This window comes from Haemorhous mexicanus, chromosome Z (assembly GCF_027477595.1).
Source record: "Haemorhous mexicanus isolate bHaeMex1 chromosome Z, bHaeMex1.pri, whole genome shotgun sequence".
NCBI lineage: Eukaryota > Metazoa > Chordata > Aves > Passeriformes > Fringillidae > Haemorhous > Haemorhous mexicanus.
Genome location: NC_082381.1, coordinates 50810122 through 50835105, shown reverse-complemented (window position 1 = coordinate 50835105; position 24984 = coordinate 50810122). Strand labels below are relative to the sequence as shown.

Below are 24984 nucleotides of genomic sequence, written 5' to 3'. Positions count from 1 at the left end.
ATGAGAACAGGATGAACATTGGCAGAAAACTATCATGAAACAGTGTGGAAATTTTCTGTAGTTATTACAGAGTAGTAGTGTAACTTTAGCTTTCTACTACTGGATACAGAGACTGGATCTAAAAGATTCTCACCTCCAAGTACTTAATTCCTTTAGTTTTTATTCAAAGGAGATGTTTTTTTACTACATTCACAGTGATGAGTAGCTCCAGGATCCAGATGTAACTTTTTATTGAATTTTGCTGCCTTCTGTACTTGGAGGAAGACAGTTCTATGCCTACTTTATAGGGCTACTTCACTTCCTGCTCTGACTCAATTATAAAGGCATGTTAACTGCGGGAATCCATGCTGTGAGGCAGGATCCTTCTGTTTCTGGACTGCAGCTGAATACTGACATCAGATAAGCTGAGCAGTACCTTCTGGTCCTTTATAATTTCTTAACTTGCCTTTAAGACTGATTATTTGTCTGAGTGAAGGACTAAAGGAAAGAATGACAAACAAATATTGATCATTATCCTTCTCTGTTTACAAAGCCTTTTAAAATACTGCATGCACTGGCTAGAGTCTCACATTATCCCTGCCTTTCTGTGGAAAATCTACAATACTTCCCACTAAGAAATTTTATTTACTCATATAATTTGAAACTTCACTACATTGAAACAAACCAAACGAAACACCAAGAAACCCCCTCTTATGTGTCTGTATATCAGAATGCACTAGATTTGATAAAACTCCAGTGGCTCTATTCTCCCCAAGGCTTGCACCCAGTCTTTGCTGCATGTTGATCCTTTCCACATCTGTCCAACATGTGAGCTGTGCAAAGAATCAGTGTTTACCCTTGTAACAGAGGGTTTCACCAGTCTTAGATAAATCAGAGTTATTGCTGCTTATGCAGCTACTTTATGACTGCAAAATATTTTTGAGCAGGTTGGTTCTGGTCATGGGGGTTTTCTGCTGGTGTTTTTTATTTAATTTCATTCAATAAAGCAAGCAAATCTACTAATAAGCTATGGTTTTAATAATGCATGATAGACAAAGGAGGGCTTGTGTTATAGCTCTGCTATTTGTACTGTTAATAACCCAGGTTCACTGACAACATTGCTTGGATGTCTTCACAAATAGTCAATTAAGTACTAGAATAATGCTGCAATTTCAAATTACTCAGCTATAAAGGTGTATCTCTTTTTTTCACATTTGCTTTCTTTGATTCACATGCACATTGTTGTGAATGTGGTGATTTTGAATGAGACAAATGGCTGGTAGGCACCTAACTACTGAAGCAAATAATTGTGAAAAATTATTCCCAGTGGTTTTGATTCCTCCTTTTTTTTTTTCTTTTTTTTCTTTTTTTTTTTTTTTTTAAATAAGCCAAAATATATATATGCTGGATAAAATCCAAAGAAAATGTATCTGTAGGAAGGGATGCCTAGTTGACAGAACCTCTAATCAATGTGATTTGATTTGCTCTAATAATGCCTCCGTATTTAGCTGGAATAGCTTACTTTGAAAATTACTGACATGTATAAAGGTATGATGTAGATATGCAGTATGAAGCAGATACGCTTGTTTGCATATTTTCAGTTGGATATACTTTTCTATTTTCCTTTACCTAAAAAAGAAGTTGCACGCTTTGATGTTTTTTCTCCATGATTTAGGCATTAAATGGGCTTATGTTAAAATTTGTGGAGTAGCTTAGAGCCTTGTGCAGTGAAAACTTCATATACAGCCATCTTTTATAACGCCAATTTTCAAATTATCATTAATGTTAGTATTTTACAGACTTTCTTTTAAAATGTCGAATCTGAACTGTATGTGTGATGTTAGGAGATCATTCCTAGGCTGATTGGGCTTATCATCTAAACAAATAGACAAGGGATGAGATAATGGCTGTAACCACGTTTTCATTTTACAGTAGGGAACTGTTGTACAAAGCAATTGAAGAAACTTGGTCTTGTAAGAGTTAGTGCTAGTCAACCCAACACAGATCCCATTGTCCAATACCTTAACCAGAAGGCCATTCAGGAATTCACACAAACACCAGATCCTTACAGATGCTTAACTGCAATATAAGCAGGTGGTAAATGCCCTTACTGAACTGCAGCCTCTAAAAATATCAGGCTCTCTGTTCTTTCTCTAGAACACTTGTTTTGAGATGGCAGTCTGTTTGTGATAATTTTAGGGGGGTTATTTCTAAGTCAAACAATTTAGCAGAAGCATTTCCAACATCTTCATAATTCTTCAGCACTGACAATTAAGAGATTCAGAGTAGATCTTTGCCATACTCTGCTCATTACTATTGTATTTTTTTTTAAATAGTGAATCCCTCTTAAACAAGTTGACTTTTTGATAGGTGCCAACAAGAATATCCTAATTTGGAATTTTAAAAAGTACTTCTGTGCAAGTACAAACAAAGAAGATTGCATATTGTTGTATGACAGGTGTTTTTCTGAAACTTTGGGTTTTGCAGGCAGAGAAAAAACAGTGTTACTGGTTTTGCTCTTGAGAAAAATGCCAATGTTTTAGGAGATACTGAGAAACTTTCTAGTGGTTTATGCGTGGATAAGTGTGGTGTCAGAGCAGTGTGATTCCCCTGAGTGTCATAAGCTCATTTCTAAGTTAGTTTCTGAAATTAAATAGAAGGTATATTAATCAGCTCTACATAACAAATATAACATAGGTTATTTTGTGGAGATTTTTTTCTCACACTATAGGTTTAGTGTCTAGGGATGGGGGGAAAAGGGATTAGCTGACATGGTGAAGCTGTGTTTCTTGTGCTTTGGTAAGACAAATTAAATGCGCAACTAAGGGAATTTTTTCCCAGCTCCTAGCTCTGCTTCAGCATTAGAACGCTAAGCTGTATTGGGTTTAATTCATACAACAAGAAATAACAAAAATTTTTATTCTGCTTACGCTTCTTGAGACAGAATAAATGGTACAGTCCAAGTGACTGACCTTTGCCTATATAACTTTTTGGTATCTGGTTTTAAGCTAGTTCTGTAGGCACCCTTTCCAGTAAACAGACAGAAATAACAAATCAAGACCATCTTCTTCTGGGGAAGTAAATTGACTGACTGGAAATATCTCTGTATCACTTCCCAGTCAAGAGACACAGATAATCTGAATTAAGACTAGACACCAATTTTTAGAGCACAGTGGTAAGATGAAGATAATTATAGCCTGAGAGAATAGCAGTCAAATGTTCTATTGTTCAAATTTAAAAAGTGTACACAAATAACAAGGAACATGTTTAGTCTTTTATTTTAATACACTACACAAGCATCACATATATGTTCGGTTTTCTGTAGAAAATTGATTTATACAGTGATCTAACACACACAATGGTGTTTTTCTGAAAATTCAGAATCCTGGCTATGAAGAAATGCTCCTTCTTGACTGCTCATTATTTAAATCATCTGGTCAGTTAAAATTGTTTATTGGGTTGTTTGCCTTCCTGGTTCAGAGCTTGGAAATTACTGTTCTTTTCATGAATGCTTTGTTGGTTGAGTCTACATTACATATGTAAAAGTAACTGCAAGGCTTAGAATTAATCTTGTCAAGGCATTATCATACACGGGACCATACAGATATGTTCTGATTCTCAGAATATTTGTATTCACTGAGGGCTTACTCAACTTCCTTTTCTCAGTACTTGCATGTGTGAAATTTTTTAAAATCATTTTTATTTTATTTATGTATTTTTATTTGGCTTCCCTAGGAGTTGGGAAATCTTCCACCAGAGATGAAGTAATACCACAATAGCTGCCTACAAACGTAAAAGTGCAAATACAGTTTCTGAATTTACAAATACTTATGTGTGTGGTTATTTCAGTCTGACACAGCTTCATAATGACAAACTATTTCCTTTTGTAGGGAAATAAAGCTCCAGACTACTCTGTGACTTCACTGTGAATCAGGATATAAAGAAAGTGCAGAAAGGACTAAACTGAAGTATATTAGACATTTAGTAACATTGAGACTTAATATCCATCAGTGTTTTTTAAAACCCTGAAGTTTATCCATGTAACAAGAAGTAGAGCACTCCTTCATACTTTACATGTTTCATTGATATAGTTTACCACATAACACTTTCTCCGTCAATCTTTATCAGCACTAAATTTATGATTTGACTTTTATGTACACAAAACCTGATCTACACTTAAGTTGCTCATAGGACCTCTGATGGTTTTATTCATTAAAAAAAAAACAAAAACCAAGACTGTTGTACCATTTCAGTACAACCAATACATGCATTTAGAAGCATTGCCTAGCTCCGAAAGAGTTATTTTTCACTTGAAAAAAAATTGGGTTTTTTTTGCATATTTTCTAATTTTTTTTTTTTTTTCAAGGTCTGGGTTAACTGTTGAAAGTATCTTCCAGAACTGGCTGGATACTTCTGGAATACCAAAGGTAAATATAAAATACCAGCTCACAGTTCTTTCTGGAGTCTTGATTTTCTCATTATATTATTTATTTTTTAAATCACTACCTGATCTTATAACAGGTATGATATTAAATAAACAGTTTTGATGATGACTGCTTTCCACATCTTTGTATGGCTTTAGCTTTTATCACTTGCAGGTTTTTTCTTCTACAATGGTCTCAACAAACCTGCCAAAGGGCAAATCTTACAAAATTTATCCTATAAATTAAAACTGTAGTCATATGAAAGTATACTTTACAGTATAATGATGGAACCTACTAAATGCAAGGAGCATTGTTCACAGATGTTGCAATATGAATTACTTGAAAGCATTACTGACAACAGTAATTAAATGTTAAATTATTTTTACTTTGATAACTTGTGAATTTTGTAACTTGCTTATAAATGTGCTGCATAGATAACATCTATTATTGGTGTTTCAGCATTGAGACTGAGCTTTGTTTTCTGCTTTTAATGTTAATTTTTTTTTAATATTTTAAATTCTGTGAACTGAATGCTTAGTTGCATCTGTGCTATGTGAATTCTCTGATTATTCATTTTGGACCAAAACTGGGATGAGATAACAAATGGTATCTGTACATTAATCTTCACAAAACCCAATTTTATAGAAAGTAACTTTTAGCATACGCTCAGGACTCAGTTTCTAACTGATTTCCCCAAAGCAGGCACCCCTTAGGATGGTTGTGATTTATCCTGCCTGGTGCTTGAATTTGTTTCCACTTGCATTAGTATTTAAAAAAAAACCAACACCATCTTTTAAAAGTTAGAATGTTAAGTTCTGGTTTCCATGTGCAAAAGCACAGATGCTTAGGCAGCATGACTGAGTGAGCATGTTTGCAGGTAGAATGGACAAAACTGGAGAGCTCTGACAGTGCTGAGAACCTGATCTGTACCCAGACACTCTGGTTGTGCTCTTCCTTTGACAGCTTGAGAGATGTGTGTGTTCAGTGATCCCTGTATGCTGTAGAATGCTTTTGGGAAAGATGTACCCTGAGATCAAAATGCTTTGAGAGTATTTGAATATGCTGTAAAATCAAGGCAGAGTTTGGTTTTTGTTATAAAGTTACTGAAAATAAAGTTAATTTTAATTAGAGGGGAGGAAAGGAAGGGATAGAATCATCATACATCTGGATGCTCAGTCATTTTCTAGAAGAGGACTTTGATTTTAATTCTGTGTTCAACCAAGGTTTTGTTTTTGGTAAAAAAATGGCACACATTGTCAAACAGCTGATTCAAGTATATGGAAGAGATTGATTTTGCATAGCTGTAAGCTGTAAGAGGCTGAACTGGCTCCTAAAATGTTGAGTTTTCTTGCATTTTATCTACGCATATATTTTTGAGGATGTGCTTTATTAATGTCTGACAATCAGCTTAAAATCACAAATTAGAAAGACAGGAGCAGACTAAAGAATTGGAAATGGTTTTGACTAATATGCAAACTAAACTCTGTTCTCCTGAGTACCACAAGTTGCTCAGAATAAATACCAAGTAGTTTCATTATACCCTGCAAGTATCTGTTGCTTGCATTAAAAAAAAATGTATCAAAAATATTTCCACACCCAGCACGTTTGTAAGTTATTTTAAATCTTCTTTAATGACTGCAGAGAAATCCCTAGTAATTTGGCTGTTCTGTATAAAAAATGTCAACTCAAGTTTTGCTAATTTTGTATTCTACTTCTGAGCAGCCACAAACTGAAGAGGTCAGCCTCTTCTCTTTCTCTCTACCCCCTCAATAATATTGTTGATCATAAAATTGTAAATGCTTTAGGTTGAAAGGGACATTAAATATCATCTAGTTCCAAACCCCATGCCATGGACACCTTCCACTAGACCAGGTTGCTCAGAGCCCCATCCAACCTGGTCTTGAACACTTTCATGAATGGAGCATACACAGCTTTTCTGGAAAACCTGTTATAATGCCTCACCACTCTCATAGTAAAAAACTTCCTCCTCATATCTGATCTAAAACTACTGTCTCAGGTTGAATCCATTCCCCCTTGTCCTGTCACTACATACTCTGTAAAATGCATTTTTCCATTTTTCTTGTAGGCGCCTTTCACGTACTGGAAGACTGCAATTAGGTCACCCTTTCTCTTTTCCAGGCTGAACAAACCCAACTCTCTCAGCCGTTCTTCACAGGAGAGGTGCTACATCCCTCTGATCATCTTAGTGACTCTCCTCCAGACTCACTCCCACAGTCCATGTCCTTCCTGTGCTGGGACCCCAGAGCTGGATGTAGGGTTCCAGGTGGGCTCTGACCAGAGCAGAGCCGAGGGGCCGAATCCCCTCCCTGGCCCTGCTGCCCACGCTGCTTTGGATTCTGCCCAGGACACGTTTGGCTTTCTGGGCTGGGAGTGCCCATGGCTGGGTCATGTCCAGGCTCTCACCCACCAGCACCCCCAGGTCCTTCTGGCCAGGACTGCTCTCCATCTGTTCATCCCCCAGCCTGACCTGGTACCAGGGATTGCCCTGATCCTGGTGCAGCACCTTGTACTTGGTCTTGCTAAACCTCAGGAGATTCACATGGGCCCAGTTCTTGAGCTTGTCCAGGTCTCTCTGAATGGCATCCTGTCCTTCAGGTGTGTCAACAGCACCACTCAGTTTGGTGTCATCCACAAATTTGCTGAGGTGCACTTGATCCTTATGGCTATGTCATTAATGAAGATACTAAATCAACACAGTTCCTAATACTGACCCCTGAGGGACCCCACTTGTCACTGATGTCCATTCAGACTCTGACCCCTTGACCACTACCCTCTGGATGCAACTGGCCAATCACTTTCTTATCCATCTAATAGTCCACCCATCAATTTGCTCCCTCTCCAATTTAGACAAAAGGATGTTGTGTCAGAGGCTTTACAGAGGTCCAGATAAATGATATCTTTAGCCCTTCCCTTGTCCACTGGTGGAGCCAGAGAAGGCTACTGAGTTGGTCAGCAGGACTTGCCCTTGGTGAGGTCCTGCTGGGTGTCTCAAATCACCTCCCTGTCCCCCATGATCTTCCCAGTCACAGAGACAATGCTGACAAGTCAGTAGTTCCCAGGATCCACCTTCTTCCTATACAAGATGATTTATACTTGTCTTCATCATTTGCCAGGGTCTTATAGGAACCATCTCCATTTTATTGGAAGAACTGGAGTTGTCGTTCAGTGACTAGGAAACCTTATTTCCTTTATGCTTTATTAAATCATTAGAGGAGCCTTTACTCCTGAAATCCAGACTGTAGAGGTTGCTTAGTAGCTCTCAATGTGTTAGTAGTTATTGTGTAAGTATGACCGTGATTACTGATTTCAGAGCTGTAAATACCGTAGATCTACTTGTGTGGTTTACAGGACCTTTAAATGTTGTCATCATATTTCAAGAGTCTCATATCTTCTCGGTGATTTCTCATGGGCAACCCCTCACAGCTCCTTACATGTTGTCTGCACAGCTCTGACTCTGCCTCCCAGAGCTCCATGTTGCTTTTGTTCCAGTGCTCATGTAGCAGCAACTTAGCAAACCTCCCCCTGTACTCCTCAGGGGCTGTGCTATTGCTGAGGCACTGGCTGCTGCAGTCGCTATGCCATTTGCTACTTCTATCACACAGCTTGTGTCTTGCTGCACATGCTGCCATGTTACTTCCCATTGTGTCCCCAGCGGCTCACCTGTACTCCAGGTGTCAAAATCCATCAGGTCTGGACTAGGCAACATCCTCTGCTACGCTGGGCTCGATCTCCGGCTGCACCTCCCCCTACAGCCCAATCCTGAATCACATCAGGTCACTGTGGAGATGGCAACTATACAATTTTAGAAGGCTTCTCTTACATATTGTCTGTGCAGCTCTGACTCTGGTTTTCAGAGCTCCATGTTACAGCTTGCATCCTGCTGCACACACTGCCATTCTGGGGGAAGCCGGCACTGTCCTGGGTCTCCACTGGACTTGGCAGACGCGTGCAGGGCTGGCTCCAATGCGCCAAATAGGTAAAGTGTGTAGCATCCACCCCTCATATCCAGCACCCTTCTTCTTGGGGGTGGTATCTCATTCGTTGTCCAGACTTGTAGGCTCTGAGGTCTGGCTGCATTTCTTACAGGTTCAGGTCTGCCTAGCTACAACTCATCTGGATTTTTAGGCTCCCAGGCTCTTGGTCCACCTGCTCAGCTCCTAAGCTCCACCATCTTATTTCTCTTAGGTCTGCGGTCATCTTCCTGAATCACCCTGGGATCACATTGCTTAATATTTAAGTCCTTTTTCCCCACACCACCACAGGATCACCTCCTTACTGCTCTCTCTACAGTTCTCTGCCCAAATCACCATGGGATCATGTCAGGCTCACCAATTGTTGTCATCATTTTTCAAAAGTCTCATACCTTCTCAGTGATTTCTCATGGGCAGCTCCTCACAGCACTGACTCCTTCTTCTTCACAGCCAACAAACCCCAACTCTTTCCTCAACTAGCTAACCCTCTCTTTTGTAGCACTCTTCTTATTGGACACAGCTGTGGCCTATTAAGGGCAGGCCTGTTCCTCATCTTTGGTGATTAGTATAGCTGCAACTCCTCAGGTGTGAGATCACCTTCTGCACTATCTTTATTTTCTTACATTCTATCCCTCCACATTTAAAAGTATTTAGATTATTTCAACAAACTAATAGCCTGGCTAATTTGATGAATCTATATGAAGGCACATAAGAACACAACTTACATGCAGATGAACTACATTATAAATTGCACGCACGTGAACTGCAGGTGGACTGCATTATACATATCACTCTGGGAATGGCACAGAATTTAGTCTCTCTCATATGGTTTACTAGGTGAGTGGACTAGGATGTGTTCACTGGAAGGTTTTTGTCAGCTCCTTTGGGCACAGTCATACAACAGAGCCAGTCAGTCAGTGTGAGCAGGATGAGGTAGAAAGTACCCACTACAACCAATTACCTTCTTTCAGTAGTGAAGGAAATGAAAAGCAGCTGTTGGATAACTGCTTCAAAGACATCCCAAAGGCATAGAAGCAGCATCCTACACCCTACACACAAGATCCAACACCTTTCTGCTTATAACCCTTGTTATGCTGGTTCTGGAGTCCTGTAGCATGACACTCTTAATACTGCAGCCCCTCCTATGAGAAATTACTTGTCTTTTCAAATTACAAATACTAAGACTTCACTGCATTTTCAGAGAAATCTCCTTACTGGAGAGACTGTACTTCTTAATGGAATTGGGAAATGTGCATTATGCTGTACTTAAGTCCCAACATGGTTGCTTTATATCTCTCTCATACAAGAGTTTTTGTATTTTATACTTGCTGTGGTGTTTCTGTGTTTTTATTTCCATGTTTTGATGGATTTTGGACAGGAAATTAACGTCATTCACTGAGTATAAAGAAAATTCACCTCAAGTTGTTCATTTATAGCAGTAGCTATCAAAGTGATTTCAAGAATTCTCTTCTGTGTTTATATTCAAATCTATCCCCTGTATGCAGCTGGTACTCTTTAAAATTCAGTAACCAAAGGGTTACTTAAAACCAGAGTTCTTAGCCCACACCTTACTTCACTATCTTCGCACCAGTGTGTAGCTTAAGGACACTGTAAGTGTACAAAAAGATACGCAAAAGATGCATAAGGGTAAATACTTTACACTCCCCAGACTGCTGAAGCAGTTTTACCATCTTCCTTGGGGTACAGGAATCTTACATTCTTTACATTTTGTATTCTTTACGGTCATAAGTCATGTCATCTGTCTAACTTAACATCTTCTTCTCCTTTACTTGTGCTTTGTTAAATTTGCCATTCCAAATTCTTTCTCCAACTCTGTCCAGGGAATTGCAGATTTATAGATAGAGATGATATATAGATATACACATATGCCCCTTTATACTTGCAGCTTAAAACTGTTGAAACTTTAATATTTGTCAGTTTCTATTACTGTTTCACTCTAGGAAAAGTTATCTGATATTTTCTAAATACCGGGCTAGTTTCCAGGCTCAGTTATATACCAGCAGTAATCAAGAATAAGTTGATGTAAGGGGGTCATACAAATAAATAAAATCAGAATTTGGCTTGCTGCCATGAAAAAGTAATTCTGCATACCACCTAACATTTTCAATTTGTTATTTTCTAAAGCATTAAAGATTAATGTTATGAAAAAGAAAGTGTGGTTACAACCTGGCCAATTCTTTCTTATACAGAAGAGTGGCACTACACAATGCTTGGTTTCAGGCTTGCTGAGCAGGGTTTTCTCACACGCAAAACAATAAGGAATATAAAAGATGAAAAGAAAGCAGTTCTCAAATACAAGCTTTCATGAGGGCTTTTCCCTGGGGATGCATCAGGTGAAGCGTATTGCATGGTTCAGTGTGTGCTTCTGTCTCAGCAGAGACTCGCTGGGGGATTATAGCAACTTTTCATCCTGTGCAAATAGTAGTGAGTTAATACCACTAACTTTAGACAATGAGTTAAGTTGGCAAGGAGTAGAATCAGAAGAACCAAATAACTTTACAACTGGAAAACACCTATGAAATCATTGTAGTCCACTTCATACCTGCTCATGATGATTTGCTTTCTTAAGTACAATTCTATTGTTTCTTTCAGTATGCGCAGTGCTTAATTAGAATTTAAGGCTAAAAGGCTATATGCCTCTTTAGGAAGAATTTCTCAGCTCTGCACAAACTTGTCTGTCTTATATTGCCCAATTACTATGACCTGTATTTTTAATTCTACCCTAGGTAATTAACCTTTCTAAAATAACCTTTAAGTCTTTCCCCTTTTTTGAACTCTATTGTACACTGTTTGACAAGTAGATGAATAAACATTAGGTAGTCTCTGCATTGCATGAACTTCTAAATGTATTTAACTCATTCCAGTTTAAATCACTTTTGCTTTTGAAGTGGCACATGCAATTATTTACTGGTAAATTTCCGATATTGATTCTTTCTTGCCAGTGTATTTCAGTTGGTATCTTGTATAATGAAAATTGTCTTCTCCACATTCACTCTCCAAATCAAACAAAGAAAAAAAAAAGGGGGGGGGGGGAAAGTAGAGTGGTTGGACTCCTCCTTCATGATTTTTAGTTTCCAATATATCCTACACTGTCACGTACAAGTCTCACTATCACATGAGTCAGGTAGAAAAGGACCACAGGGGGTCATCTGGTTCAACCTCCCGACTCAAGCAGGGTCATCCTAGAGCACATTCCACAGGATTGCATCCAGGCAGTTCTTGAATATCTCCAGTGAGGGAGACTTCACAACCTTTCTGGGCATCCTGTTCCAGTGTTTGGTCAGCCACACAGTAAATTTCCTCCTCGTGTTCAGGTGGAATTTCCTGTGCATCAGTTTCTGCCTGTTGCCTCTTCTGCTATTGCTCAGCACCACCAAGGAGACCTGGATCCATACTACTGGCACCCTCCCTTCAGATACTCACAGACATTGACAAAGTCCCCTCTCAGTCATCTTTTCTTGAGGCTGAACAGGCCCAGCTCCCTCAACCTTTCCTGTAAGTGAGATGTTCCAGTTCTCTACCCACCTTCTTAGCATTCCTCTGCTAAATAGTATTTCCTGATTAACTTTGGAATTGCCAACAGATATTTCAGAGTATGTACAACTCTTAGTGTATCTTGCAAGACTATTATGCCATGTTTTCTAATCTTGAATGGACACTGGAGTACAGCTTCCAGCAGTTAGAGCAGTAAAAATTATGCCATTTATTTTTGCTAGTTCTTTTCTCCTATCTGCACTGCTTTTTGTGGCTGTGAAAAAGCAGTAGTTTAATGTCCATATACTAATGGACTTATTTGTAAATCATCGACATGTCTGGAAATACACAGTCAAAAGAAATCATCTGGTGGTGAATATTAGTTTATTAATAGTATTTCTGGTTTTGTTTGTGAATGGATTTGAGCAACCTAGTCTGTTGGAATGTGCCCTACCCATGGCAGGTGAGTTAGGATTATATAAAGGTGCCTTTCAATCCACACCATTCTGTGATTCCACAACTGTCCTATTTGAAGAAGAAATGGATTGCAAAGGAAACTCATAGAAAACTGTTTAAAATTTTGAACTGAAATGTAATTTTTTAAGGGTTCTAAATCAATGCAAGTAGAGTATTTCTGTGGTTTTATAAATTTTAGGAGGATGTTACAGCAGCAGTTCAAGTAGTTAATGTAATTTCTGCTAAAGCAACATGTTGTTAAGAAGGGCCCTGGCTTTTGCCCCAGTTACAAGCTTTATAGATTTCCTGTTTCCTTTTACTAAGACAAAAGTACAGGTAAAGGGATAGGTCTACAGGAAAATGCTTCACAGGTTAACAGTTATGGTCAGTAACTAACAAACCAACCACACTGAAATATTTTTTAAAAGAATGGTCTTACTAAACTCTTGAATAATCTTTAGCACATCTTCACCCAGGTTTTACAGAGGGTACCCAAACATTTTTCTTGCATTAAAATCATTCTTATTGGATCAGAATGTAGGTTAAAACTATGGATTGTTAACACTTGCTATTTCTTGTTATTGTTAGTTATGCCTTATCTTGCAATTATTTTTCTGGATGTATATAATAACTATATATTGGTATATAATAACTATATATTGGCAACATTGGAACCAAGTACACAAGTGAAATGCACATTTTTTGTTGAGCTTTAGTAAATTAGTAGGCATTGGCAGTGAGAATTATCTGTTAAGTATAAAAATCTCATTCAAACATAAATGATTTGGAGAAAAATCAGGAAAGGGGTATAATTTTCTTCAGTGCTTAATAGAGTTCAGTAGTGAATCTATTAGATTCATTTCAAAATTGGTGTTAAATATTAGTCCCAAGAACAAAATGTTGCTGTTTAAATACTGAAGTTTGAGGCTTACTCCTTGGTTAGTTTTTATCTGAAGATAGAGATTTTTATGTATAGTTTACTATGAGTGCAGAAAATATAAATGATTCAACTGATAGTTGAATTATATTTGAGAAATAATTTGAAGAAAGCATAGCAGCTACCTTAAGATATGTGCTTATTCTTGTACATGGAAACCACACTTTGAATAATAGGCACTTCCCCTAAAGAAAATTGGTTTGTTTGTTTTTTTTTACATTAGCAAGGTTGCAGATTGGAAGATGAAATGATCTCTCTAAAGTTCCTAAAAATGTATTTGGGTATAGGTCAACAATATAAATTATTTAATGTCTTCTGTAATGATAACAAGCACAGTAAGAAAGTTTTTGAATATGAATCATCAGTGCTGAGATTTTTCTGAAATTAATAGTTGTACTGACAAGATTGCATCTCATTTTCTTAGAAGAAAGGATTTAGAAAAATATAAAAATATAATCAAACCATGTCTATGGTACTACAGCATGCATAAAAGTAATATGAATCATCAAGATAAACAAATCAAGAGAGACTTTGTCTTTATGTTCTTGACTCTTTGAAAAATGCTTTAGGTAAAGACTATCCACCTGAAAGTTCTTCTAGATAGATCATAGTATACAAAGAATTTGGTATTTTGTTTGTAATTAGCTATCAAAAAAGTTCTAAGGTCATTTATTATTTACATAGATTCTGTGTTGATCTAAAGAAGGTCATTGGCATAAAATGGACTTGTAATTTACTTAGCCATTCCTATAAATTGCCACTAAGATGTGCTAAAAAAGACACAACAGTGGTTTATTTTAGTTTCTAGAATAGTTCAAAAAGTTCAAGAAAATCACTTATATAAAAAAATACCTCATTAAAGGTCAGTAAAGACCCAAATTTATTGCAGAGCTCTTCAAATTCAGGCATGGTTTAGTCTTGCTATAGTTTTAGAAGTTTTGATGTAGGTTTCTTCTGCATTGCATATGATTGCTGATTTAGAGAAAACCAAAGATATTCAATATCCCAGTAGCATTGTTACACAGTATTGTGTGATCACATTCTAAAACTGGGTAACATGCTGCCTCAGGTGAAATCTTCATGTAGCACTGAGTAACTTGGTGTCTAGACTGAATGTAGATAGTAATTTTTAAAATTTAGATTCAAAAGTGTTGGCCGTAAGATTTTAGTGCCTCTCTTGTTCTAATTTTTAAAACTAAAGTTTTAAACAGAATTTTAGGAGTCTCCATTAATTGAATAATTAAGAAAAAAATGCTTTTGAGATTTTCAGCTGGAACCCTAAGTCTATGTTAAGGATGAGAAAGATGCTTTACTGGTTTTGGTTTAATGACCTACGGAAACACTGGCTTGCCTGTCCAGTTACAAGCCAGATTTTCACAAGTGTCCTGTTTTTCTTTGACTACCTTTCAGTGTCATGCAACTCAGAGGTAAAGTACTTGTAGTAGTGTAGTAAATCTGCCCAAGTTCAAGAAGTTGAAGTGCATTTGAAATAAACGTTCAGTTTTTTAAATAATAGTGGACTGGATTCCATGTGTTTGTTTATTAGAATCTCTCTTAAGTTTAATAAATCTCAAGCAGTCATTTTCATTCCCTTTTCCTATTAACTGCACTGCTGAACACAAAAGCTGTGTTATGTGCAGAATGACTGAGCTTATCCATTGTAGAAAGGAGTTATGTTTGGTATGTAAAGAACAGTAACAGTTTGCTGCCTGACTGATCAATGCTGGACCAAGTTCACATTCCCAAGCTCCCACTCTCCCACCTACGTACACAGGAGGTGGAAACATAGCAAAGAGAAGGAGGACAGGCCCTCTTCTACACAGAAATACTGAACTTAGATTTGCCTCATAAGGACACAGCTGGGCTTGCATAGCAATAAACATAGGTTTTAATTACTGCTTGTAAAAACATCCAAAGAAAAGCACAGAAGTTAGCACCAATTAATTTTTAGCTTGTTCATTGTTTTCTTTACTCAGTGGAAACAAACTATAAAGGTTTAAAATATTTTTCATTCTACCTTGCCAGAAAATTTTTCTGTGTTAGTGTATAGTTAGGAAAGAGTAGCTTTTGAGATATCTGAAACCTCTCCAGCTTCAAGTTCCTTATAAGTAATTTTAGTGAATTGAAACCAGGCTATGAAATAACTAGTGAAATGCTACTCTAGGAAACAGCACCTGAGATCTTTTTAGTTCAGAAAGATAAAGAACTGGGCCTGAAACTGAGATAAAAATCTTATGTGACAGGAACAAGTTGCTATATACCCTCTAGAAGGGTCTATGATTTTTGAAAGAACACACATTTTACTTCCTGGAAATTTTCCCTAGACTTTTAAAAAAATCTTGTTTGTGACTGGAAGGAGTGAATATGGGGGGAAGATGTATTGTATGCAACACATACTCTGTATGTGTAATCCATGAAACCCTCTGTGTGCTAAAAACTGTCACCTGTGCATTCAGGTCTAATGATTCAGTCAGAAACTCAAAGTGATCCTGAGGGTTCAAATGCTGTTGCATTTCTGTATTTCTAGCTGGCTAGACTTCAGGATGGAAGTTCTTGCTTTTGAGCCCTATGCTTCTTTTCAGACACTCTGCAGAAATACTGAGCTACTGAATACTTCTTGAAAGCAGATGGTAACTAAGTTTGTGCAACAGTCTTCATTCCATCTCCATCCGTTCATTTTCTTCCACAAAGTCAGTAGGAGCAATGTTGAGGTCGTTCTCAGTTTACAGTACCTTCCTTATCTCCTTTTGACTTAGCCATGCTTTAGAATCAGACTGAAGACAGAGATATTGATCACCTTCTCTTAATCATGAAAAATAGATGATTTTTCTAAAACTTATTCCATCTCCATAAAGAAGAAATGCTTTATCTATTCTGACTACTCCCTTCTAAGGTCAAAGAGGAATTTAAATGAAAATGTCTGGAGAAAGATACTTTTGAAAAGTCTATTGGCCAACAAAGCTAGTATATGTCATGGTTCAGTTTATGGTTAATTGTCCTTAACATTTGGGTAAGCAGTATATCATGGCCAGAGGGTTAGAGAACTTTTTGTTTTTAATATGTTTCATTAGTAAAGCTGTCAAAAGAATTTTTGACTACTTCAATGGATCAGTAAAACTCAAATTTCAATACCTCTGGAAGGTGTATTTTATTTCTTCAACAAGAAATTCAATAAACAAGTGAGGTTCTATCAAGTGATATCTGGGCTTTAGCCACACACTCTCCCAGCGACTGCAAAAAATTAACTCTTGGTTGAAACTAGGATATTATCCACCCATTATTCTTTACCATTTATATCATACTCAGATCCTACAGCTTCAAACTATATACATATACACAAGCACAGGTATCATTTCCGTAGTCAAGACCCATCCCTCCAAGTTGTCTGTTGAGTTCATTTCGTCTGTAATTGTGGGTTCTACCCATCCTAGATGTCTTCCAGGGCAGGAGAGCTGGTGTACTGTTGGGGTTGCAGTCTGCATCAGGAGCTCATGACTGCTGGAGCAGTCCATACTCGTTGTTCCTGGTAGTTCTGGCATACACTGGCAGTGTCATTCAGCAACCAATATTATACAATTCAATATTACACACTCTCTTCACCCCAAAATCAAATCCCCCTGAGGTACACATCACCTTTCCTGCTCCTTCTGCATTACCCACCAAATGCACTCAGGTCCTTGAGCAAAAATAATGGGTTAACCCAAGGATGGGTTTGCCTTTGCTTGAGGCAGGACTAATCCAAACCGTATTCCCTAAAACTTTTCTTGTATGCATCAAGAAAAGTTTACCCCCTTCTACAATACATGGAGGTTTTGATTGGGCAAGGACAGCTCTGCTGGCAGAGCCTGGGGTGTTAACTAAACCAGGCAGCCTTAGCTAAACGTAGAGCCCAATGGTTGAAGGTCCCACCACTCATGGCTTTCAATGTGGTTTTTAACTGTCCATGGCACCATTCTGTCTTCCCAGAGGCTGGTGAGTGATAGGGAATGTGATGCAGCCACTTGATACTGTGTTCCTTGGCCTGGCTGTTCAGGAGGTTATTTTGGAAATGAGTCCCCTTGTCTGACTCCATTCTCTCAGGATGGCAGATCACCACAGGACTTGCTTTCCAAGGTCCGGGGTGGTGTTCCAGGCAGTGCTGCAAGGCATGGGATACTTCTCCAGCCATCCAGTGGTTGTTTCCAGGAGCACATAGCACTTGACTTGGCAAGCCTGCAGGAGTGTGAGGTAACTGATCTGCCAGGCCTCCCCTTATTTCTGCTTTGGCCATCGTCTGTCATACCACAGAGGCTTTTCTTGGCCTGCTTGATCCCAGCACGTTTCACCGTTATGGACAGTCTGAGATAAAGAGCCCATCCCTTGACCACAAGCCCATCTGGGTGTTGCATCTCTTCCCTGATGACCTGAGGCATCATGGGCCCACCAAGTCAGAAATAATTCACCCTTATGTTGCCAGTCCAGATCCTCCTGAGGCATTTTAATCTTGGCAGCTCAATCCACTCGTCCATTGTTGGGATGTTCTTCAGCAGCCCAACTCTTGGGCACATCTGCATCTCATGATGAACTTCTACAGCCAGTTTCTCTATCCAGGCAGCCACATCTTGCCACAGTTCAGCCGCTCAGGTGGGTTTGTCTCTGCACTTCCAACTGGTCTTTTTCCATCTTTCTGGCCTCCTCCACAGAGCATTTGACACTATCCACAAGTCAGTGTAGAGCACTGGCCCCTTCTCTCATTCAGCAATATCTAAAGCCAGCTGGGCAATTTTCAGCTCTGCAACATGACTTGATCCACCTTGTCACTCAATTGCTTCTGTGACTTTGCACAGGGCTCCACAGCTGCTTTCCATTTTTGATGTATCCCTACAATATGGCAGGAACTCTCAGTGAAGAAAGTGTATGGCTTTTCATTTTCAGGTAGCTGCCTACATTGTGGGAGATCCTCAGCACTACACCTTTTCCTGCTCCAATGATGATGGTCTGAAATATTTGTCTTCAGGACAGTTAGTGATGAATTCCAAGATCCCTGGGTGACTGGGGTTCAAAAGCTTGTTGTTGTTCAGGACTCCACATGAAATAATTTTTCTTTTGCGTCACATGATATAGAGAGTTTACAATCTGTCTGTAATCAGGAATATGCATCTTCCAAAACCCCTCAGCACTTAGGAATGCTTAGGTGTTTCCTTTTTGCTGGGCAGTGACAACTGTCTTGGTTTAAGACAGTTTAAAGGGGACACTCTAAAATGAGTTAGTTTTCATCAATCCCTTTCCACCGAATATGAGTAGTTGTTACAAGTGAAAAACATAATAGTTTACTAAAAAACTAAAATAATAATGGGTAAAAAATAACAGTAATAGTCACTAGTTGGATAGTTAAGAAGCTGGTGAAATCTAATGGACTCACCAGCAACAAAGAGAAACTCAAAATGGTGGCATATGGGTCCTTCCCCAAAATGGCACCAGGCATGGGCAACCACTGTAGGGAAACAGAGGGCAGATGGTGGCCACCCTTCCCACCTTGGGGGGCAGGCAGCAGCTCTGTTGGCAAATGCAGCTGGTAAACTCGGGCAGCGGGGACTCAGCCAGGGGGGTAGAACTCGTGGGGAGCCTTGGCCTTGCTGTCAGCAGCAGACAGCAGTACAGGTGGCTGGGGCGCCTCTCACTCACCCCTTTTTGCCTCAGCCAGACACTGCTGGTGGGCTGGGGTGGCTGCACGGAGCAGGGCTGCTCTGCTCCTCTGGGCCTGCAGGCAGGTGTTCAAAATTCACTCTGAAACAGGTTTTGAAATGAAGCCGCTTGAGTTGCTGCTGTTGCAAGTAGAGGCAAGAAAAAGCCAAGAGGCAAGTTAAGTGGCCAGAGACAGGTAAGAGTGAGATTCTTCCTGAGTGCCTTGACTTGTAAAGGTCCTGGGACAACCCTAGCCCGTAACCCCTGCCCTGTCATTCTGTTTGACAGCCACAGGATCCTGTAGAGACAGTACGGACTTTCTGGCACAGAGAGGTGTGGAATTCAGTAACATTTTGGGTTACCCATGACAGAGACATAGCTGCTACTTTGCTAACCATGTCTGCTGGACCCTAATGATGTACATCTTGCCATTTTACTCCTAAATACTGCACTTTCTGGGCAGATCCCTTGACCATAATTTGCTTTATAGCAAAATTTTCAAGAGGATTTGGATTATCTTCGCCCCTTTCTCAAAAACTTCCTCTGCTGTGTTGCCCCATACTGTGATGCCTTCAATGTACTGCAAGTGTTCTGAAGCCTCACCCTTTTCCAGTGCAGTCTGGATCAATCCATGGCAAATAGTGGGACTGTGTTTCTGCCCCTGGGGCATTTGATTCCAAGTGCACAGCCCTTCAGCTGAAAGCAGACTGTGGCCTGACTAAACCTCTGCTGCTAAAGAAATGGAGGAAAGCACATCAGAGGTGTCAATGGTGGCACCACTTTGCTGCCTTGGACTCCAGTCCATACTGAAGCTCCAGCATGCCCAGCACAGCAGCACTCAGAGGTGGCGTGGCTTCATTCAGGCCCTGACAGTCCAGAATGGTCAGTTTCCATTCTCCATTGGACTTACACACTGGCCATATGGGGCTGTTAAAGGGTGAGGGCGGCTTGCTGACCACTCCCTGGGTCTCCAGCTCACAAATCATCTCATGGCTGGGGATCACAGAGTCCCACTGGTACAGTTTTGCTGGCAGTGCAGTGCAGTGGTAGTGATCAGTACCTGTTGTTCTTCAACCCGCAGCAGCCCCACAGCAGAAGGGTCCTCTGAGAGACCAGGCAAGGTATTCATCTGTCTGATTTCCTCTGTCTCCATAGCAGCTATCCCAAAAGCCTAAAAAGGACCTTTTGGGTCCTTGAAAAACCCTCCCATGAGGTAATCTATGGCAAGGATCCATGCAGCTTCTGGCCTAGTCACAGGCCAGTGTGTTTTGCCATTCATTCCCAGCCAGGCTCACTCCAGCTTCCAGTGCAGTCAGCTGTTGGGATTCCCTTGTCAAGCCAGAACTAGAGATGGATTCTACCCCTACATGTCTCGATGGTATCAGGGTAAATTGTGCTCTGGTGTCAACTAAAGCTTTATACCCTTGCATGTCTGATGTGCCAGGGCATGGGATCCACACAGTCCAATAGATCTGTCCCTTTTCCAATAGATTTGCCCCTTTCCCCTACCTGGCTGGAGTCAGGGCCCCTCTAGTCCTGGTCATGGCTGTCATTGCTCACTTCTTGTAAATATTAACTGAGATCCCTTCAAGAGGACCACAAGTAACACCAGCCCTTCTATCCTGTCTGAGGGAGAATTTGCCCATTGGAAACTGGAGTGGCATTTACCCTTGAAGAACTTCCTGTGCTACCTGTTCTTCCTTTCAGCTCAGATATGTGTGCTACTAGTGCAGAGGTGAAATCGAAGATTTCCGTCCCAGTTCCTCATGTCCTTTCTGAGGTTATTCAGGTAAAACCACAGGTTACCTACCTCATGGTGTGTATTCTCTCTTGAGCTGGGACGTGCTTGCTGCCAATAGCAGAGACTCTGTTCCCATACTAGTGAGGCATGCAGTGTTGCCTCTCTGATTTGCTTGAGATGCCTGCATAGTAGTGAGAGCACCTGGTGAAATCAGGAAGGGAATTAAAAAAAAAAAAGAGCACTTTAGCACACCCTGAAAATATTATCATATTCTAGGTCATATAATCTGATCCATGAATAATTTCTCTTATATGTTATATAAGATTATTTAGTAACAAGTAATAAGCCTATAATTTAGAGATCCCATGGTCATGTGGTCAGAGATATTTTCTTTATCAGATTATGAATCTGATCATGCAACTAAATAGGTACAGTGACTCATCTGAACCTAGGACCTTTCTTCACAAAGCAGAGTTGCCAATGTGTATATGAAGGAAATATTTGCATAACCACTTTTAAAAAAATATTCCTGCTACAATATATGAAATCATGTTGCAGTGTACTGAAAGTACATCCTCAAAGTTATTGTTTCAGCAGGTTTTTGTCTCTTAGAGGCAGAGATAGCTTCAGGAGGAGCAAGTTTGACTTGAACAGAATTTCTCTGGAGGGATGTTACATTGAAAAATACCAGACACAGAATGCTGATCTGAAAAGAGTATGTTTATACCAGCACATTTAGATTTATGATATCAATATAAATTAGCAACTTTCCTAAAAAATGGATAATGTCAAAAAAACTTGATTTTTCATTTCAGTGGATAAAGCTGTATGCATGAAGACTGCACAGAATCAGTTGAAGAACTTGCTGTTCTAACAAGAGCATGTTCTGAGCTGGATTTCTTTTTCAGTAATTTTTATGTGGTGCTGATACTCTTGCATGTGGATGCACCAGCCATCTTGTCATTTTCAGATGTAACCCACTGTCTCCTTAGTCTGTCTGCAAAGTCCTGGTAGCAGTAGTGTTTTAAAATCCTTGCAATTGTTTCCCAGTTAAATGTTTCAAGCAATACTTAATCATCTGGTGAGCTACCAGATAGAATACTTTTCTGTATTTTCTTTTTTAACAAAAGATTAGAAGCCACATTTTTCCTGCTGAAACAATTTTCAGGTCAAACAGATTATTCTGAGAACACGTATTCTTAGCTTACAAGTAAAATAATTTCCTAATTTAAACTTACCTTTTTTGCCTCTATAAATGATCCTCTCTATTCCCCTTTAAATTATCTTTTTCTGATGTCTGAGAAAGTAGTCTGTGTCATTCTAGTATGGTAGAATAAAACTGGAGAGGGGAATCTGTATTTTGTTTGCTATTAAATGGGAATGTGTAGAAAGGTACAAAACTGCAATTTGTGTACTGGTGAAGTTAGGTATATCTTGTAGGAGAAAATTACTTCCCTGTGTAGTTGCTGGTGTCCATGAATATCTGAATATACAACTGTCGAGGTTGTATGTGTGATGTAAAATTCAGTAATTGAGATTCTAGAAATGAGAGGTTGGAAAATTATTTGACTGCATTGGTTGTCAATTTCCTCTACTTTGCAGGAGCTCTTCTGAAGTTCATTTACAGTAAAGATTTTTATTCCCGCATTTTCCATTTTTTCTTTTTGCCTGCCAGTATCTGAGGACTGTTGGAAAGCCAACAAAATGGTATCGATTCAATGTTCACCTTAGGTAAAACTACCTTCTTAGTTTATCAGTTCTGGTTGTTTTTGCATTAGAGTAGCACAGAGGAGTTGAAATTACAGGCAACCTATGTAAAGGAGAAGTTCATGATTTTAGTTTTTCACTGAGTTATGAAATACCATTAGTAGCCATCACAGCCAGAACAATTCAAAACCAGTTTGTTTCAATGTAAAATACAAGAGGTGTTTGCTGCAAAAATATTCTCGTTTTCTAGGCTATGTATGATTCTGCATGTTCATTGTATGCTTGGGAACTGGTCTGACTTAAGTAAGAGCTGGTGGTCTGTATTCACCCAGTTTGTAGAAAGTGCTACCTCCTTCCCTGTATTTTCAAAATTCAATTCTATTTAATTCTGCTACTGCAAGAATGAGGGATCCTAACATGTTTTGACATGTATAACTGCTTGTTCCCCAACATATCTGTTGTATAGGACAGATTGCAGTCTTTGAAAGACAGTCTTCCCAAGAAGGACATGCAGGATGGAGTAATCTAAATTTCTGTTGTGAAGTGATTCAAGTATGACAGCCAGTGTCATGTGGACAGCAAATAGGACTATTGATGGAGGGTAATGCAGTCATTCCCATTTTAAATTGGGTGTGACATCACCTTTTATCTGGTGTAAGTAAGCTTTTCAAGTATGGAGGAATACAGAAGGAGACAAAATGTCCTAAAACATCTTTCCTCCCCTCCTTTTTTGTCTTGTTCCCTCTTCTGTCACAGCTCTCCTCTTCTTTTCCTCTTACTCCTCTCCTTCTTCCCTGCTCTCTCCCCCGTCAGCAAAAGTTCCTGCTCTGGTAATGACCTAAATCTTATTGACACATCAATAAGCAGAGATAAGAGTTGACTGATAATTCAACTCCAGTGTGCTGTGACCATCGCTTCTTAGGCCACCCTATTTCTGCCACTGCTTTTTGTTTTCTGCTGGCTATCTGTATGGGTAAGCTGGCTCTTACCTTATACTGCAGTGCTATCATCTTGTAGGTGAAGTCCAAATTAAGATGTGCACCGCAATCAGCACTAGGGAACCCTAGATGTTGGCTCCACAAAGTACATTATCATGAAAAGTCAGTAACAATTCCTCTTGAATTTCCTTCACTGCTATGCAACTACTAACAAGAAAACAGGAGCCTTCTCTGAGTTTGAACACACAGTATGTTTGTGTGTTTGTGGATTTTCATCCCAAATCAGCCTCAGGATCTGCAGGTCTGAAAATCAATGTCTCTCATAACCTTTTTTCCCCCTAGTTTTATCAAAACATTTGACAGGAAAGGAAGTGCCATTCTTTAAAGGACTTAAAGTATAAATGTGTTTCATTGTTTCTATGGTCCAGTGTTTCCTATAACTACTTCTGTGGGAATGCACAGTCTAATCTGTTAACTGATCCAAGGAAATACTGTTAAAGCAGTTGCATTAATTTGTGTTTACCGTTAACATAATTTTTTGTTCACTGCCTTTGAACTATGTTCTGTTCTTCTTTCTTCATTTAAATACACTCAGTTCAAGAGTCAATTTGTAGGCACTTTCAGAATTACCATTTAGTAGAAAAATCTGTTGTGGCTTTACAAAATAAAATCATGTTGTTTATACTTGTTTCAAGTAGACCTGTTGTAAGTGTGAAATAAAAAACTACAGTAAGATTTTTATTGTGGTATCTCTGTTAAAAAGTTCTTCTTTGTTTCATGCTTCATAGTGAAGTTGCTTCTATTTAAAGCATTGAGTTTGATCTTGGCTTTGATCTAAAGCTTTTGATCTTGAAAGAAGGATGTTGTGGCAGTAAAACAAAAGGCTGGAGAGATTTTTTTTTTCCAAGTGATAAAAGGATACTCTCAAGATTTAATACACACTTATTGGATCTACCTTTATTTACTTATCTGTTTACAAAGTACATCTAATTCTATATATTGTGGGTTTGCTTACACACATACTTTAATGTGCCCTATTCTTTTGCTAGAGCACAGATTTCATTTTGAAGCTTTCAGAGATGATAGCAATATACAGTATAAGAGTATATATAATTTTCAAAAGTGTATCAATAATTTTTAAAATACTCACTTTTGTGAGTATCATTTTAACTATATCATTTAACTATATAATTTTAACTATATCATTTAACTATATCATTTTAACTATAAAAAGTGTTATGCACTCTATCCTTTACTGCCTCTTGTTTTTTAAATATAAACACAAAAGCACTTGATAAAATCTTGACTTAGGATTTAATAGTATTTGGATTTTGCATGGTTGGCACAAGTATCTCCCAACATGCTGGAGTTTGATTATCCTCTTCTGAGGGTCCAAGAATACCTGAAGTTCTATGCCTAAATTTAATTACCTACTCACGGCATCTTGTTGAATAAATAAAGCCTTTAGCCGAGACCGCGATAAAGGGCTTGCTGTGGTGCCCTTTACAGTATACCTATAAAGCTGCTTTGGATCTTGCCTTTAATGTGCATTTCGGACCCTCCAAGGTATTTTAGTGTAAGTAGTTGAATTCTGGAGGCGAGAGCAAGTACCAAGGCTAATGTTGAAGTAGTTAGTGGTGATGATGCTTTC

The 24984-nt window shown here is 39.0% G+C and overlaps 1 protein-coding gene across 11 annotated transcripts in view; it reads left to right on the top strand.

Moving 5' to 3' along the window:
• AOPEP (aminopeptidase O (putative)) overlaps window positions 1-24984 on the top strand; it is a 183768-nt gene that overhangs the window by 84419 nt on the left and 74365 nt on the right. For all 11 annotated transcript variants that reach the window (XM_059873543.1, XM_059873542.1, XM_059873539.1 and 8 more), the window contains one exon: window positions 4346-4406. In XM_059873543.1, the coding sequence (XP_059729526.1) occupies window positions 4346-4406 (61 nt within the window). The remainder of the gene's footprint in view (window positions 1-4345; window positions 4407-24984) is intronic.